This window comes from Pseudorasbora parva, chromosome 14 (genome assembly GCF_024679245.1).
Source record: "Pseudorasbora parva isolate DD20220531a chromosome 14, ASM2467924v1, whole genome shotgun sequence".
NCBI classification, from domain to species: domain Eukaryota; kingdom Metazoa; phylum Chordata; class Actinopteri; order Cypriniformes; family Gobionidae; genus Pseudorasbora; species Pseudorasbora parva.
In genome coordinates this window covers 24,727,926-24,747,353 of record NC_090185.1, presented here as the reverse complement: position 1 = coordinate 24,747,353, position 19,428 = coordinate 24,727,926, and the positions used below count along the sequence as shown (strand labels likewise).

General features: G+C 40.5%; 2 protein-coding genes across 2 annotated transcripts in view; both read right to left on the bottom strand.

The window, feature by feature from the left end:
- Window positions 1–19,428, bottom strand: part of LOC137040417 (guanine nucleotide-binding protein subunit alpha-14-like) — a 168,715-nt gene that overhangs the window by 19,004 nt on the left and 130,283 nt on the right. The gene's annotated exons all lie outside the window — the stretch shown is intronic.
- LOC137040419 (guanine nucleotide-binding protein G(q) subunit alpha-like) lies at window positions 1,316–19,391 on the bottom strand. Its single transcript, XM_067416012.1, has 8 exons — window positions 18,950–19,391; window positions 18,628–18,794; window positions 8,420–8,604; window positions 8,006–8,160; window positions 7,666–7,794; window positions 5,748–5,874; window positions 2,923–3,076; window positions 1,316–2,805 (listed from the first exon to the last, which is right to left on the bottom strand). The coding sequence occupies exons 2-8, from the start codon at window positions 18,770–18,772 to the stop codon at window positions 2,609–2,611; spliced, it is 1,092 nt and encodes a 363-aa protein (XP_067272113.1). The 5' UTR covers window positions 18,773–18,794; window positions 18,950–19,391; the 3' UTR covers window positions 1,316–2,608.

The window sequence follows — 19,428 nt, the reverse complement described above, 5'->3', positions numbered from 1 at the left end:
ATATATATATATATATATATATATATATATATATATATATATATATATATATATATATATATATATATATATATATATATATATATATATATATATATATATATAAACATACATATAAAAGCAAAAAAATAAATAAATGCATAAATATGGAAAAAATGTATAAATAATTATTAATTTCCATATATTTTTATTTATTCTTTTATTTATTTATACATTTATTTATTTCCACATTTATTCTTTTCTACATTTATTTATTTCTATATTTATTTATTTATGCATTTATTTATTTATACATTTAATTATTTCTACATTTATTTATTTATGCATTTATTTATTTATGCATTTAATTATTTCTACATTTATTTATTTATGCATTTATTTATTTCTACATTTAATTATTTCTACATTTATTTATTTATGCATTTATTTCTTCCTACATTTATTTGTGAGTAGGGTAATGAGGTAGTGACACCTTGTGGTGTGGCCGAATATAGCCTACTGATGTTGATTCTGTCTGTGATGAAGGACTTGGATATATATATGGCCAAAATCTTATATCATGGGTTAAGTCATATCACCCTAACTGTAGCCTACTGTGTTGTAAAATGTCCTGGGCTAACAAACATGAACAGCATCTTCAACAGATCTGATTACAGATTCTGAAATCGAAGTGCTTGATTTTTCTCACGGAAAGGAAGCAGCGCACATAGGCTACAGTGAAGTCCACGCAAGCATATTGACCAATGCATTTGAAACGAGACCATATTTTTATATTAAGCGGTGGTAGTCTTTAGCCTACTTTCATAAAATCATGTCCAGGGGAAACCTTATTAAAAGTATGAACTTTAATCCAAAAATGTGGCATGATGGAATCAATGAAGTGATACGTTTAATTAACCTGACAAGCCAGACCCACATCAAGATATTTAGTCTAGAAACTCACCTTGACAGGGCTCAATCCGAGGCTTTTTTAGGTAATTTGTGTTAGGGGATATGGTGTTGTTGTTTGTATAGAGTAATGAAAAAAAAGAGTAATGGCCTTTCCCTATCTGGGAATATTTTGAGTTTATAGCTTCCAATGTGTGTATGCTTTACAAAATAAATAAATGGGGAACTACTGTCTAAGAGAAGAAATAGACTCAGCCCCACCACTGTAAAACAGCTTTTATGTCTTAATAAAAATAATTCAAAACTTTATCACTTTTCTGTCATTCACTGTACACAAACATTATCATTGCTATAGTGTCATAAGCACATTTAATGATCATATCACAGAATGGCCTTATTCACTATGTGTGTGTGGAGAGTATACCTACATTAGATCTTCTTGAATCACATATATAGCTCATATATATTTTATTGTCACACTTTAATTGGTAAATTAATTTATTTAATGGACAAATTAAACACAAAAATGTAAGGCTTTTATTTGTACACATAGCATTGAAACGGTGGACTGTGTTGTGATTGTTTTATCGGACAGAGCTTCGATCTTCCACAGGCTTCTGCCCGCTTTATTTTAAATAAGCCAGATGGCGCTGTTCTTGACACTCGTGACGCCTCGAATCTTTTCCCGAAACAGTCAGGGTAACACCTCACTGCTTCATGAGGCTTCATTTCCCCATCCCTACTAAAAGCATGCAAGCGCAACTCGGCCGTCATTATGTTAAGCCCCGCCCACCGACTCTATACAAGATGTGATTGACCCAACCAGAGTTTGGCGTTCACAGCTCAGAAGTGTATTGAGAGTTGCTAGACGACACTTGCGGCAGATTAGATTTGCTGCCGCTAGGGTGCGTCTAGATTTAACGACTAATCTGTTCAATATGAAACTAAAACTGACAGCAGGTGGCAGCAAGTCACTGTCATTATCAGTCAGTTCAACTGCTTTTTCACACTGCTCAAAATACCATCATATGTAGGGTACGAACATACATGAGAGTATTTAGCCCAGCACACAGCACTAAAATATATATAACAAAAGCTTGACCAATCAGGTTGTAAAAAATATCCATGTCTATAGGTTCGGCATTTTAAGGTTCAGTGTTAAAATGTCACTGTGAATGCTAAATGGACCAGGACTTTTTTTCAGGTGTGGACCAAACGAACCAAGTGAACCAAACTAAGTGTGAACACACCCTTAACCAAAAAAACATCGAAAACCCTTTGAAAACTCATACACAATGGAACCGGAAGTGCTAAAATGTTATCTAATATTTAAAGAGACAAATGTAAAAATGTAAAAAACTTCAGTGGTTTAAATGTTGACCTTAAAAAGATGTTCTTAAAGTTTATACTCTATTATATACAGAGATTATACCGACATGGACAATGGTGAATATACTTAGACAGTTTGTGAACCCTGTTTTGTTTTCAGACAGTTTAAAAGGGCTAGTTCCCCCAAAAATTAAAAAAAAAAAAAAATCTGCCATCAATTACTCGCCCACATGTCATTTCAAACCTGTAAGACTTTCGCTAATCTTCAAAAACACAACTGAAGATCGTTTTGATGAAATCTGTCATAAATAATATTAAACATGTTGATCATGCAAAAGCTGCTTTATAAGTAGTGTCTTTGTCTTTGAATCCAGATTGATTAGCATTGATATTAAAACAGTTTAAACTTGTTAAGAACCTGTAACAAGATAGTTTCTTTCACTGCGCTGAATATTATCTGGGTGCATCTGAAGTCTAGAGCACATGTGAAGTGTGAATAAAGTATTTTTGAGTTCTCATTGCAAACTGCTTTCTGTGTATATAACTCTCTGATGAACTGCTTGGCATCTTGAACGTCCCGATGTTTGCCTGAAGGTGGCGCCAACCCACAAAGGAAGGGAAAGGAAGAGTGAATCAGGTACGACAAAGAAAATAGATCACACAGATAGTGCTGCCTTTCCTTTAATTTAATGTGCATCAAACTACCTTGAAATCCAGGAAAGTATGTTTTTAGATCTGAGAACTGAATCTTCTCATCCAGGAGGTCCATTTTGTTCAGGAACAGGATGACGGAGGAATTAGCAAACCACGTTGAGTGGATGGTCGTGTAGAACAGTGATAAGCTCTCTTCCATACGGTTCTGTAGCCAAAGAGAGAAAGAGTACAAAGATGAACAGATTCATTACACAGGAATGACAGGAGAGATATCAGAACAAACAGACATTAGACATAATAGAGTGCAACATTGCTAGCCCTCCTTTTGCAGCAGCACTGGCTCTGGACCTATTTTTCTCATTCATTTTCCATAGGAATTTTAAAAGTCTTGTTAAAGAGTTATAAGCAATGAATCAAGCCAGTCAGCTTCAAGGTGAATCACAACACTACAAAGTTTAATTTGAAGCAAAAAAGTTTTTTAAAGTTGGACCAAAAGACTACAAGACTGTGTATTTAATAATAAAAACATTCATTCATCATTGACACATTCAATCATTTACAAATGTTGATTATATGAAAAATATGATCAATTATTTTGAAAGCGTAGTGAGATCAACTTGATTATGTCAATCACAGTGCTTCAAATGGCTAGAGCTAAAGAGCTATTTTGATTGGTAGGCTACATTTCTGTACAGCATCATGGGTAATGTAGTTCTTCACCAGGAATTTCACTTTGAAACAATTATTTAAAAAAATAAGCTGAAATAATGTGGGCTGACAGCTTTAGCAGAAGCAAATACCATGGATTAACAACCTCGTAGCGCACAGGCAGATGTGTCTTCAAAGGTTTATAAGGAGAAAATTAATGTTTTTAATTCTGGAACAGACTGTTGCACTCTAGTATGTTATCCAAAATTCAGAGTGTGACTGTTTGGAATGGAACATTGGTCTACTGATTGCTGAATAGCCCCTCACTGACTGTGTTTTAAAATAAAAATGTGTTCTGTGTGATTTCTGAATGTGTATTATGAACCAGCTTGACATATACGCTAGTTGCTTCTCGATTGGAATTGCATATCTCGACTGCCACCATCAAGCTCTGTCAAAATATCTGTCTCAATTTAAAAGATCCTTTGAATGCAGCCTTTGTTTTGCATCCTTAATTTGGACTTTTTTTAAAGATGTATCAAGTTTATCCATCACATCCTCCAAACACCCACAATCCTTTGCAGACTTTCCAAATCACAAAAAAAAAGCATTAGCAGGAAAAAAATATCAGCACTGAGCTTGTCTAATTTCATTATGTAATGCAACACAAAATTATTTTTGGAGATAAAGGCACTGTTTTGTTTTATTGTAAATTAACCCTCATTCCTCCCTCGCACTTTGTAACAAATCCTTCCCTTGCAGGTCAAAATGACCTGAAGCCCAAAAATGATCCTTGTTTTGTCCAGAAAGTTTATTTCATTTAATTTTGATGAAGAAAACCTATTTTTAATGCAAGTTTTTATTATATTTAATTTTATTACTAGATTTAAATAAATACTAATTTAAGCACATTCTTCGCATTTAGATTTAATTCAAAATAACACAATTTCCTGCATAACCATTTTAATTTAGCTCAAAATATTTCACATATTTCATTGACTCTTGCCACTAGATGGTCTTAGTGCTATGTGGAGCAAATGAGCCGTTCCGCTGGTTTTTTTATTCATTATATGCATTCAGATACATATGTAGACATTATGAAAAATTGTTTTTTGTAAGGTTTTAGCATTTATAGGTTTTTCTATGTGTACTGAAGCATTCCTCACACTCACACATTCATTCCTAAGGAGGTCAAGGAAGTCATGAGGGAAGGATTTGTTACTTTTTTTTTTAAGCACAATCGAATCTCCTCAAATCCAGTCATTTTTTGTGGTCATTCGTGATTAAGTGTGACAAAGGACCTGGGGTCTTGGAACAATCCAATGAACACTTTTCTTTTTTAAAGATATAAAATTTAGTTTTGGGTCAAAATGACCCGAGGGAAGGATAAGGTCTCATAATGCTAAAATGTGCATAATGTAAACCACTGGGAGACCACAGATGGTTGTTATTACCTGCACTGCAATAATAGTAAAAATAATAAAAAGGTTTTTAATTTAAAGCATTTTTTAAATTATAATTGAAATAGTATTTTCATGTCATGACCGCAAGGGCAGAAACATGTATGACATTGGCATGCGCACTTACTAGGCCAACGCGGAGGAATACTCAAGCCTACAAGCTTCCACACTGTAAAAAATTTGTGGTGGTTTTTGTTGGTTTAACTTAAAAAAGTAAGTAGCCTGGTTGCCTTAAAATTTTGAGTTTATTGAAATTAAAATTTTGAGTTGATACAATGAAGGAAATTAGTTTAATAAATAGAAACTCAAAATATTTTTGTATCTGAACCACATAAAAAATTTGATAAATCATGAAAATAACACAATTTGGCATGTTTCACTGCGTCATCAGAAATAACACACACATAATTACCCAATATGCTTACAAAATCTTTTAAAAATATTTTAATAAAGGCTGTCGAATCTCAAAAAATGTTCATTGTATTAACTCAAAATTTTAATTTCAATGAACTCAAAATTTTAAGGCAACCAGGTAACTTTTTTTCTAAATAATTTTTTACAGTGCAAAGGACTGGACTACAAGGTCACAGCCTCAAAGGATGCAGCCTTCTGTTTGAGAAACACCTGCTATTTTAGCATAAGCAACATTTTTGGGACAGTTAATATTAGATTTTTAAATGTGAGTGTGGCTGAAGTAGCTGCACAGAAGCAAATATGGCTGCCGGGTGAACTGACTGTCCTTGTGGAAGGAGAGAGGCAGAAACATACATCCTTGTTATTCTCTAGAAGTTGGTCGTACTCTGTGAGGGAGGCTAGAAATATGAGCGACGTCACATTCTCAAAGCAATGGATCCACTTATTTCTCTGTCCTCTCTGACCCCCGACATTTACAATCCTGAAAAACAGACCAAAAATCACTTTTAGGGGACTATTATACACCCGGTGCAATGCAATGGCAGGCGTGGCCTTTCTGAGCCATCGGATTTCAACAGAAAATATCTTCATTTGTGTTACGAAGATGAACAGACTCAACTCAACTTTTATTTCTAAAGCACTTTCAAAACCATTAGAATGGACTAAATTGCTGTCCATGAGTATCAAACAACATCACAGAGGTCTTACAGGTATCAAACAACATTAGGGTAAGTAATTAATGACAGAATTTTCCTAGATTTCCAAGATAGAAACGCATTCTTGCCCTGGCTCTGTTGATCTGGCGCCATCTCTACCTCTAGCTCCTCCCACTGCTCCTCTTCCGGCTCCATTGTGACTGATCACACAAACCGCACATTTTTACTTTTTCATATTGGGGCTTCTGGTAAAGGCACTGAGTTGCCTTAATTTATTTAGAGAGTGAATAAACTTGTAAAACAGAAAAGTATCGTAATGTAATCCATTGATTTCAACAATGTAACTATTCTAAATACCAACTATTTAAATTGTAACTGTCTGTAACGGAATACAGTTACTCATAATTTGTATTCTGAATACGTAATGCTGGCACATGTATTCTGTTAATCCCCAACACTAATTTACATAAACCCTGCCCCCGGGAACACACAACAAAGAGGGTGAGGCCATGCTGAGAAGAGTAAGTTGTTGTAGTAAAGAGCATTTAGAAGTCTGCTCAAGCTGTCGCATCCGTCTTTTCACATTCATTGCAATACGTTACACATGCAATGGCAAAATGTCAATACAATGTGACAACATAAGTTTTAACCATAATTAAACTAAACTATACTTGTTCTATCTTCATGCCACATATATTCTCTGGCTCTGAAGGCATCGTGGGATGCAACAGTTTATACATGAGTGATTTATAGATTATCATGACAGAAAATGCTAATCGATGACTCCACATCAGCAACATAAATTCATCAACTAACTATTCAGAAACGTCCTGTTGCATTCTACATGTTGTCACTTCTCGAGATATCTGTGGGGTATTTTGAGCTAAAACTTCATATACACACTGAGGACATAAAATACTTATTCTACATGTTGTAAAAAAGGGGTATTATAGGACCCTTTAATATATATCCACTTACAGTGCACTGTGTAAAATTTAAGTAGCATCAGTGGTGAGGTTGTGAATTGCAGCTGCCCACTGCACACCCCTCCCTTTTCGAAGCGCATAGAGAAGCTACGGTGGCCTACACAGGACAAACATGTCGTCTGAGACAGCAGAGAGTGGCGTTTTGTAGAGCAGTTAGTCCATTAAGGGCTACTGTTGAAACATGGCAGTGCAAAATTGTGACTTCACTGTAAAGGGACCCAAGGTGTATGTAGATAGAAAGTGTTAATTCTAAGGTAATAAAACATAATGGTTCTTTATGTAAGCTCTTTATACACCACTGAAAACATAGTTATGTATATTAAATTGCATTTCTGTCAATAGATCCTCATAAATTATACACACAGCACCTTTAAAATAGGCAAGAATACAATTTTTGTTACAGAATGCTTTTTACAATTCATTATCGATTCAGTTTTTACAAAGGGCTATGCTTTAGATGAATATTTTGGTGAGTCACTGTGTCCTTAAAGTTGAGCCGCAGTTGCAGATGATGTCTTGATAGCGGCTCACTAACATTTGATTTTGAATAAATTATGCCAGAATAATGACAGTATTTTGGTGAACTGTCCTTTTAAATGCCAACATAAGCTTGGTTGGTCATTGCCATACCTCACAGTGATGTTCTCAATACTAACACACTCCTCTGTGATGCCATTGGAGGGAGATTGGACACGTAGAATATCGCCCAATGTAGGGATGTAGTCTTCGGCTGCGATGCGGTCCAAGACATCAATAAAGCTTAAAAAACAAGTTTGTTATTATTATTATTAATAAATAATAATGCAATAACAAATATCACTTTGACTGAAAACAATTTCATGAGCTGTAGCTTATGGAGGCATTATTTGCTTAACTGATTTGCATAACATTAATTTTGTAGCATCAGGAAAGGAGATGACGAACATTCAGGAAGTCAGTAAAAGACAGGAATTGTCTTGAACACACTTACTACTCAGTGGAGTCTAGTAGCTGATACTCTCTGCGCCGTCCGTAGCAGATCTTAAAGCCTTGGTCTTCCCATAGGTGACGAATAGCCTCTACGTAACTTCTCTGCAGTTGCGTTATCTGATGTATGTCCTGATCCTGGAACCTCTGGGCATAAATCTACAGATATCACAGAACTCATGAGACTGCAAATCATACATTACAGTACAACATCCAATATTAAATCAGTGCCAACAAGCCAATTTAATTTGTATTTTTTACTGTTAGTATGTATAAATAATTTAATAATGAATAATTTTATAATAATTATTATTAGTTAAACTATTATTATTAGATTATTAATAATATATTTATGTATGTATTTTTTTGCCAATTCCACTTCCCAGATTGTTGATATAAAATGGCCCTCTGTAATCACCTCGTTCTGTGGGTTTGAGTAGGGAATCTTAAGCGTGTTCATGGCTTCTGTTATTGCACTCATAGCTTGGAGAATATTCTGAAAAACCAGTTTAGCGTAGTTACGCCTCTCGTCATCCGAGAAGCCCTTTCCATGAATAATCTTCATCTGCTTCATAAGTGTTGTCTTTCCGCTTCCTTCCGAGCCTAAATGAAATCAAAACAATCGCATTCTTCAGCATTGAAAACCTGCTAACACATGAAAATAAATGTTGTTACTAATAATAGTCGATTTTACAGTTGTCTCTATGGGACAATCTTGTTGTGAGAAAGTAAAAATAAGCACACATGATGACCTCAAATAAATAACATTGTTATCACCAGACATTACATTACATTACATACACATTTTAAGTTATGTAATTCTAAGAGGAACTTGCAGATTTTTATTTTGTACTTTTTTGTATATTTTACAATTACATTAACGCATTTAGCAGTCGCTTTTATCCAAAGCGACTTACAACTGAGGATCACAGGAAGCGATCTGTCATGAAGAGGCGAAGAAACGCAAAAAGTGCCCTAAATACAAAGATTTGGATATTACTCAGAGTAGCAAAAACTAGAATAGGGAGGGAAAAGCCAAAAAAAAAAAATAGAGAAGGAAGAGTTTTTATTTTTATTTATTTTATTTTTTATTTATGATAAGATTAAGTGCTCATGGAAGAGATGAGTTTTTACCTGTCTTTTGAATGAAGTGAGAGATTCTGTTGTGCGTATGTGTTACAAGCACACCAGGCTCCACCCTCTCCCAGACACAATGATCACAGTCACCAGAATACTGATTGCACGCACCTGCACATCATCAGCACTGCAATCACCACCTGCACTTATACCCCACGCATTCACTCTGTCACTGTCCGGTCTCGTTTGCTCATGCTCATGCTCGCTTCCACGGACTCACCTGCATACTTACCTGTGTCTCCTCGTCTCCCGAGTGTCTCCTCATCTTGTCTCCCTGTCTCCATTGCTTCAGTCTCCCAATTTGCCAAACACCTACATCCAAGACGTACAGTATTGTGTCACTCTCCCTGGATACGACTTGCCATCACTCACCTCATCCGCTCATAACCTGGTTGTGTTAAGTAAGCTCTGTGTTTCACTGTTTCCAGTTCTCCGTGTCCTCTCTGTTTGTAACAGAAGACCGGACCAACACCGCACAGATTAGGATGATCACCCCGGATCCATTCCAAAAGCTCATTTACGCCGTTCGGCGAGCTCTCCCCACCAGTGCACCTTTACCAGCGAGCACTTCCGGAAACAACACTGCTTCTTCTTTGCAGATGGAGTGCGCCAGTCCCATGGCCAGACCAGCGCCCTACTCTGTTTCGGCGGATGATTGCAAAAGGTTTCTGCTTCAATGCACGCGGGTCCTGGAGATATGACGATACCATCAGGCTAGAATGGTTCATTCAACTCTCCATTCGCTTCACCACTTGTATGCAGTTGTGTATCGTAGAACACCAGGGCCAGCCGTAATTCTCTCCATACCTCCGCCGACCAGATGGGGTCAGCTCTCCAGAACCAGCCAGCGAGGCCATGCAACTGGATAATTAGAGACTGACAGTGGCAGAGCGGCAGAGGCGGCTGACCCAGGGTCTCTGTTTATATTGTGGTCTCCCTGGGCATTGCATCTCTGAATGTCCTGTCCGTCCTCCATGTCCTATGGTGAGTGCGATCATTCCCTTCAGAAAATGAAACAACTCACCAATACTGTAAACCTTACTGCTGCTGGTATTTCTCTTCCAGTTTCTTCCCTCCTCGACTCTGGGTAAGCCTGTAATTTAATCTAGGTGACCCTCTGCCACCAGCTCAAACTCCATACGACCGCCACTCCAACTATTTACCAGATCCAATCGATAACCGGAAAACCCCCTCAGTCAGAGGCAGGTCAGTCGCACTGTCGGCCCTATTGGCATTCAAGTTGGTATTCTTCATATGGAACACTTACATCTGCTTGTTCTGGAGGAATCCACCACTGACATCATCTTAGGGCACCCATGGTTAGAGCAGCACAGCCCAGTCATCTCCTGGAAGACGGGAGAAGTCCTGAAGTGGGGCAACATCTGTTTCCTGGACTGCTTCCCATCTCTGGTTCATGTCCCTCTCCTCATTCCCAAGATCTCCATGTCTGCACCATGTCCATCTAGAGTCCAGTTGGGTGACATTCGGTGGATGTCCCATCCTGTTACGCCCCCTTCAGCGACGTCTTCTGTCCTCAACGGGCTTCCCTTCGTCGTGGAGGTGGACGCCTCCACCACAGGAGTGGGAGCGGTCCTGTCTCAGTAGTAGGGGAATCCCAGCTGCCTCTATCCATGTGCCTTCTTCTCCCGCAAGCTCAACCTGGCAAAAGTCAACTACGACATTGGCAACCGTGAACTCCTCGCCATCAAACTGGCACTAGAGGAGTGGAGGCACTGGTTAGAGGGCGCAAAACACCCATTCCTGGTACTCACAGACCACAAAAACCTGAGCTATCTCCAAGAGGCCAAATGCCTAAATTCCTGCCAGGCCAGATGGGCACTATTCTTCACACGGTTCCACTTCAACATCTCCTATCGACCTGGCGCCAAGAACATCAAGGCGACGCCCTTTCCCACATCCATAGTCCTGAAGAGAACACAGAGGAGATGGAGCCCATCATTCCTGCTCAACTCTTCGTTGCCCCGATCACCTGGTCAGAAGAGACCCTGCCCTCTGCCAATGCCTCCTCCCACGTTCCGCCGGGTTGTCCTCCAGACCTATAGTTTGTCACCAGACCAAGTTGCATTCCGCTAATCCACTCCTCTCACACTTCTCTGGGCACTGGTCACCCTGGGGTCAATTAAATCCTCTCACTGCTACGCCAACTCTTCTGGTGGCCCCAGATGTCAGAAGGTACGTGCAGGGATGTGCGGAATGTGCCATGGCCAAAAGTCCACCCCACCTACCAGCTGGAAAGCTCCATCCTCTGCCCGTTCCCAACCGCCCATGGTCACACCTAGGAGTGGATTTTATCACAGACCTCCCAGTCTTCGAGAACTGCACCTGTGTTCTGGTAGTGGTAGACCGTTTCTCCAAGTCCTGCCGCCTAATTCCACTATGAGGTCTGCCCACTGCCCTGGAAACGCCGGTATTAATGTTCAATCACATCTTCCGATGTTACGGCATCCCTGAAGACATTGTATCAGACAGAGGTCCACAGTTCATCTCCAAGGTTTGGAAAGCCTTTATCTCCCTCCTAGGTGTAACCGTCAGCCTGTCATCTGGATACCATCCCCAAACGAATGGGCAGATGGAACGTAAGATTCAGGAGATTGGATGTAAACTCTTTGCCAGCCTACCACTGGTCTCACCCCATTTCAGTGCGTACTTGGCTATCAACCACCACTCTTCCCATGGTCAGGGGAACCCTCCGATGTCCCTGCTGTTGACTACTGGTTCCGGGAGAGTGAGAGGGTCTGGGACTCTGCGCACTCCCAACTTCAGAGGGCTCTCCGCAAACGCAGGATGACAGCTGACCTTCGCCGCTCAAAGGCCCCCACGTTCCAAGTAGGGCAGTAGGTCTGGCTGTCCACCCGGGACATCAGACTCCGTCTGCAGTGCAAGAAGTTGAGTCCCAGATTCGTTGGCCCCTTCACCATCTTGCAGCAGATCAATCCGGTCACCTACAACCAGCAGCCATATCACCCTGTAGCCCAAGACTGGTTTCCCACCGAAGCTAAGCAGGGCTGAGCCTGGTCAGTACCTGGATGAGAGACCAACTGGGAAAACCAGGTAGCTGCTTGTAGAGGTGTTAGTGAGACCAGCAGGGGGCGCTCACCCTATGGTCTGTGTGGGTCCTAACACCCCAGTATAGTGATGGGGACACTGTACTGTCAAAGAGCACCGTCTTTCGGATGAGTCGTTAAACCGAGGTCCTGACTCTCTGTGGTCGTTAAAAATCCCAGGATGTCTTTCGATAAAGATTAGGGGTGTAACCCCGGCATCCTGGCCAAATTTGCCCATTGGCCCCAGTCCATCATGGCCTCCTAATAATCCCCATATAATGATTGGCCTTATCACTCTGTCTCCTCTCCACCAATCAGCTGGTGTGTGGTGAGCATTCTGGCGCAATATGGCTGCCGTCGCATCATCCAGGTGGGTGCTGCACATTGGTGGTGGTTGAGATTTCCCCTTCTATGTAAAGCGCTTTGGGTGCCTAGAAAAGCACTATATAAATGTAATAAATTATTATTATTATTATTATTATTATTATTATTATTACAAACTTCAGCTTCAGCTTCATTCTTAACCTTACCACCCATCTGTTTCTGTTTCTCCAGAGTCTGGCATTACCCCGGATCCCCCTCCTCCACTTCTGCTAGAGGACAGCGCAGCATAACAGGTCCAGCGGGCCCACCCACCCAGTATTACATCATCAGCTTTCGACCACTGTTCGTCATGGGGCTAAGCAGAGGTATGAGCAATTTGATCTGTTAATTTTTGTGTAGTGAAACTATGAAGTTGGAGATCAGTTGTAGTGATAGTGTATTAAATATTAACAGATGTAAGCGACTGCTGTGGTAATCAGATGTCCCATATGAAGAGGAAATGATGCTTGTTTTGTTGTACATTAGCTGCAGGTTCAGAGCCCCTCAGACAGCTCTCTCAGCTCATCTGGGTGGCCAGTATCTCCCACTTAGCACTGGCCTCATCGAGATTGTTTTTTTAAATAGTGGAAAAATATTTTTATGAACGCACATTGTTTTGTGATGAAGATATTTTGCCATTTGTGCAACAGTATACAGTGTTAACTTATTACACACTTATTGTTCCCCTGTATGTTTTAGGATTAAACACCTTTGTCGTGACATCTGGATAGCAGTCACAAATATTTTAGTTCATGTTTCTTTTTTCTCTTTTATACTTTGTGTTAATGTACTTTGTGTGTGTATATATAATTTCTCTGTACTATGTTGTGCTCCTTCATACTTGAGATTGTCAGTTCATCATTTACTCATCTTCAAGTTGTTCTATCGCCAATGTCCCGTGATTTGAGCAGTTTGGACCGTGTGTCAACCTGTCAAACTGCTGAAATCACGTGACATTGGCGATCTGAATCATTGATCGATTCACTGATTCATAACCGTTTGAATCTTTATTTGAGGAACATGGAAGAGAAGACAATGCTAAATAAAGTAAACGTTTTTTTTTTTTTTTTTTGGACCAAAATGTATTTTCGATGCTTCAAGAGATTGGACAGTAACGTGTGCATAGACTGCATATGTTCTGGGACTAAAATATAAAATATCTTAAACTGTGTTCTGAAGATGAACGGAGGTCTTACGGGTGTGGAACGACATTTCGGTGAGTCATTAATGATACTAATTTCATTTTTGGGTGAACTAACCCTTTAAGTTTACCCTACTGAAACCATTTAATTATTTTGAGCATTATAATTTACAGCTAGAGCAGAAAAATAACCAACCAACTCATTCATAGAAAGGGATTTTTTTTTTTTTACTGATGATGACTGTTTGGATGAAGCATAGGAATGTTAATTAATCATTTGATACAATGCACTTATTGCGTACATACATGTTTTTACATTACTTACATTTTTTTAATTAGCTGCATATAATTACATCTGTAATTAATTTATGTAATTACATTTATAACTGCATTATTTACCATTATTTGTAGGTCATTATTTACAGGCCTCCGAAATACTCTCAGGCTTTATTGAGGACTTTACATAACTGTTATCAACAATTTCCTCAGAGTTTTGCTATTACTGGGGATTTAAACAGTCACATAGCCAATGCTGAATCCAGTTCAACAAACGAGCTAATGACTGTTTTTACTACTTTTGATTTGAAACAGCATGCCATGTACATGGACCCACACACAATCGTGGACACAGTCTAGATTTACTTATCAGTAGGTTCTAAACATTTCATCGATTGTTATTAAAGATGTGGTACTGTCTGATCATTTCTGTATTTTCATTGATATACTGATCTTTCCTGTCATTGAAGTTAGCTCTGTCTCTGTCAAAAAGAGATGTGCTGTTTATGAAGGCTATATTGCGAACACCAAGCATATCTGCAGACTCTGTTCATTTTCTCCTTGACTCCTTTACCTCAGAAGTAAAGAGTGTAATTGATATTGCTTCTCTGAAAGTCAGGGAAAAGAGTGGCAAACAAAAAGCACCTTGGAGAAACTCAGCAGTGCAAATAATGAAAAGACAATGAAGGAAATCTAAACGCATGTGGCAGAAGACAAAACTTGTAGTCCACTATAACACCTATAAAGACACTATTCATGCTTTCAATGTGGAATTAGGCAAAGCTAGACAGACCATCTTCTGAAATATTATAAACAGAAACATAAACAACACACACACTCTTTTTGCTACTTGTCAAGAGACTAATCGAGTCACATTCTCAGTGAAATGCTCTCAGACAGCAAATGCTGTGAGATTGCTTCCTACTTCTCAGAGAAAATCAATAATATCAGAAAGGTGATCAGCACATCCTCGAGTTGCTTTGGGGCCAGTCAGATCAGACCACAACCTCGGAAAATTACTATGTCTAATTATCTACAACTGTTTTAAATATTCTTGTTTTTAATTCTTACACATGGCATTCATATTTCTCCTGCATATGTTACTACTATTTTAATGCACTTTTACTTCCCTTACACCTAACCCAACCCTTAAACCAACCCGTACCGCCACACATGTCCCTAACTTTACCCTTAAACTGACCCACACCACCACACCTGTCCCTAACTTTACCCTTAAACTTAGCCACACCACCACACCTGTCCCTAACTTTACCCTTAAACTTAGCCACACCACCACACCTGTCCCTAACTTTACCCTTAAACTTAGCCACACCACCACACCTGTCCCTAACTTTACCCTTAAACTTACCCACACCACCACACCCGTCCCTAACTTTACTCTTAAACTTACACACACCACACCTGTCCCTAACCTTACACTTAAACTTACCCACACCACCACACCTGTCCCTAACTTTACCCTTAAACTTACCCACACCACCACACCTGTCCTGTCCCTAACTTTACCCTTAAACTTACCCACACCACCACACCTGTCCCTAACTTTACCCTTAAACTTACCCACACCACCACACCTGTCCTGTCCCTAACTTTAACCTTAAACTTACCCACACCACCACACCTGTCCTGTCCCTATCTTTACCCTTAAACTTACCCACACCACCACACCTGTCCCTAACTTTACCCTTAAACTTACCCACACCACCACACCTGTCCTGTCCCTAACTTTACCCTTAAACTTACCCACACCACCACACCTGTCCTGTCCTTAACTTTACCCTTAAACTTACCCACACCACCACACCTGTCCTGTCCCTATCTTTACCCTTAAACTTACCCACAACACCACACCTGTCCCTAACTTTACCCTTAAACTGACCCACACCACCACACCTGTCCCTAACTTTACCCTTGAACTGACCCACACCACCACACCTGTCCCTAACTTTACCCTTGAACTGACCGACACCACCACACCTGTCCCTAACTTTACCCTTAAACTTACCCACACCACCACACCTGTCCCTAACTTTACCCTTAAACTGACCCACACCACCACACCTGTCCTTAACTTTACCCCCTAAACGGACCCACACCACCACACCTGTCCCTAACTTTACCCTTAAACTGACCCACACCACCACACCTGTCCCTAACTTTACCCTTGAACTTACCCACACCACCACACCTGTCCCTAACTTTACCCTTAAACTTACCCACACCACCACACCTGCCCCTAACTTTACCCTTAAACTGACCCACACCACCCCACCTGTCCCTAACTTTACCCTTAAACTTACCCACACCACCACACCTGTTCCTAACTTTACCCTTAAACTGACCCACACCACCACACCTGTCCTTAACTTTACCCTTAAACTGACCCACACCTCCACACCTGTCCCTAACTTTACCCTTAAACTGACCCACACCACCACACCTGTCCCTAACTTTACTCTTGAACTTACCCACACCACCACACCTGTCCCTAACTTTGCTCTTGAACTTACCCACACCACCACACCTGTCCCTAACTTTTACTCTTGAACTTACCCACACCACCACACCTGTCCCTAACTTTACCCTTAAACTGACCCACACCACCACACCTGTCCCTAACTTTTCCCTTAAACTGACCCACAACACCACACCTGTCCCTAACTTTACCCTTGAACTGACCCACACCACCACACCTGTCCCTAACTTTACCCTTGAACTGACCGACACCACCACACCTGTCCCTAACTTTACCCTTAAACTTACCCACACCACCACACCTGTCCCTAACTTTACCCTTAAACTGACCCACACCACCACACCTGTCCCTAACTTTACCCTTAAACTGACCCACACCACCACACCTGTCCCTAACTTTACCCTTAAACTGACCCACACCACCACACCTGTCCCTAACTTTACCCTTAAACTGACCCACACCACCACACCTGTCCTTAACTTTACCCCCTAAACGGACCCACACCACCAAACCTGTCCCTAACTTTACCGTTAAACTGACCCACACCACCACACCTGTCCCTAACTTTACCCTTAAACTGACCCACACCACCACACCTGTCCCTAACTTTACCCTTAAACTGACCCACACCACCACACCTGTCCCTAACTTTACCCTTGAACTGACCCACACCACCACACCTGTCCCTAACTTTACCCTTAAACTTACCAACACCACCACACCTGTCCCTAACTTTACCCTTAAACTTACCCACACCACCACACCTGTCCCTAACTTTACCCTTGAACTGACCCACACCACCACACCTGTCCCTAACTTTACCCTTAAACTGACCCACACCACCACACCTGTCCCTAACTTTACCCTTAAACTGACCCACACCACCACACCTGTCCTTAACTTTACCCCCTAAACGGACCCACACCACCACACCTGTCCCTAACTTTACCCTTAAACTGACCCACACCACCACACCTGTCCTTAACTTTACCCCCTAAACGGACCCACACCACCACACCTGTCCCTAACTTTACCGTTAAACTGACCCACACCACCACACCTGTCCCTAACTTTACCCTTGAACTTACCCACACCACCACACCTGTCCCTAACTTTACCCTTGAACTTACCCACACCACCACACCTGTCCCTAACTTTACCCTTAAACTTACCCACACCACCACACCTGTCCCTAACTTTACCCTTGAACTGACCCACACCACCACACCTGTCCCTAACTTTACCCTTAAACTGACCCACACCACCACACCTGTCCCTAACTTTACCCTTAAACTGACCCACACCACCACACCTGTCCCTAACTTTACCCTTAAACTGACCCACACCACCACACCTGTCCTTAACTTTACCCCCTAAACGGATCCACACCACCACACCTGTCCCTAACTTTACCCTTAAACTGACCCACACCACCCCACCTGTCCCTAACTTTACCCTTGAACTTACCCACACCACCACACCTGTCCCTAACTTTACCCTTGAACTTACCCACACCACCACACCTGTCCCTAACTTTACCCTTAAACTGACCCACACCACCACACCTGTCCCTAACTTTACCCTTAAACTTACCCACACCACCACACCTGTTCCTAACTTTACCCTTAAACTGACCCACACCACCACACCTGTCCCTAACTTTACCCTTAAACTGACCCACACCACCACACCTGTCCCTAACTTTACCCTTAAACTGACCCACACCACCACACCTGTCCCTAACTTTACTCTTGAACTTACACATATCTCACCTCAATATCAGCAGAAGTGTTTTATAATGCAACTTAAACACAATACGTACATTACTTATTTTTGATGTAAGTACTGTACATAGTAGTTAAGGCCACCTAAAATAATGCGGGACCAGTAAAGTATTGTATCACTTGAATCCGAGCCAGTCATAGAGCTGGTCACAATTAACAGAGCTTATTAGTGATTTAAAACGCTATCATCCAACATGATGGCAAATAGGCTTTCCATTTAATGTAAATCAGTATTTACATAGTAGAATAGTACTAAATTGATCTCTCACATAAAATGTCCTGCAACAGAGCAGTTAGGTGGTCACCCTAGATATTTTTTGGAAGTTTTAATGAGATTTCTGATAAAAGACAGAATCATCTCACCCAATAAAAGCAATTTAATTTCTCTGGGTTCTCTTTTCTTCTGCTCAGCCAGGATGAGGTCGATTTCCGTATTTTTAGCAATGGCATTCCTCTTTTTTTCAGACAAGCAACAGACACAACATCCACAGTAGTAGTAATCCCCCATTTTTCCTTCAGATATATAATAACTACAAAACACAAAAAAACAAAACATCAATAATAATATTCAGCACTATTACTTTTTAATTTCTTTCTAGAAGCCAAAAAGTAAGTCCTTGATTAAATGCAAATTCTGATAGTTCATAAAACCTGTGGCATAAAATAGACAACAACATTCATCTACCTTGATAGAAACAGTGGCTGTGGCACCTGAGGCAATTTTCATAATCATAGATTTCAGTTTTCTGTCAACTGCATCATGTTAGTTACAGATAACGACAGATAAACCAGTCGCATTTCCTGTAAGTCTGCATTTAATGCATAATATGTTGGGTATGTTGCAGAGCAGAAAAGAACCAATGAGAAGTCGATGGAATGCGCCCTGACATTATTCCATGATCTAGAAGCGTAGGCGTTTTCTCTGGGCCAAGGCTCATTTAAAATGGACTGTGGCAAAGTGGAAAACTGGTCTGTTGTCAGACGAATCAAAATTTGAAGTTCTTTTTGGAAAACTGGGACACCATGTCATCCGGACTAAAGAGGAACAGGACAACCCAAGTTGTTCTCAGCGCTCAGTTGAGGAGCCTGCATCTCTGATGGTATGGGGTTGCATGAGTGTGTGTGGCATGGGCAGCTTACACATCTGGAAAGGTAACATCAATG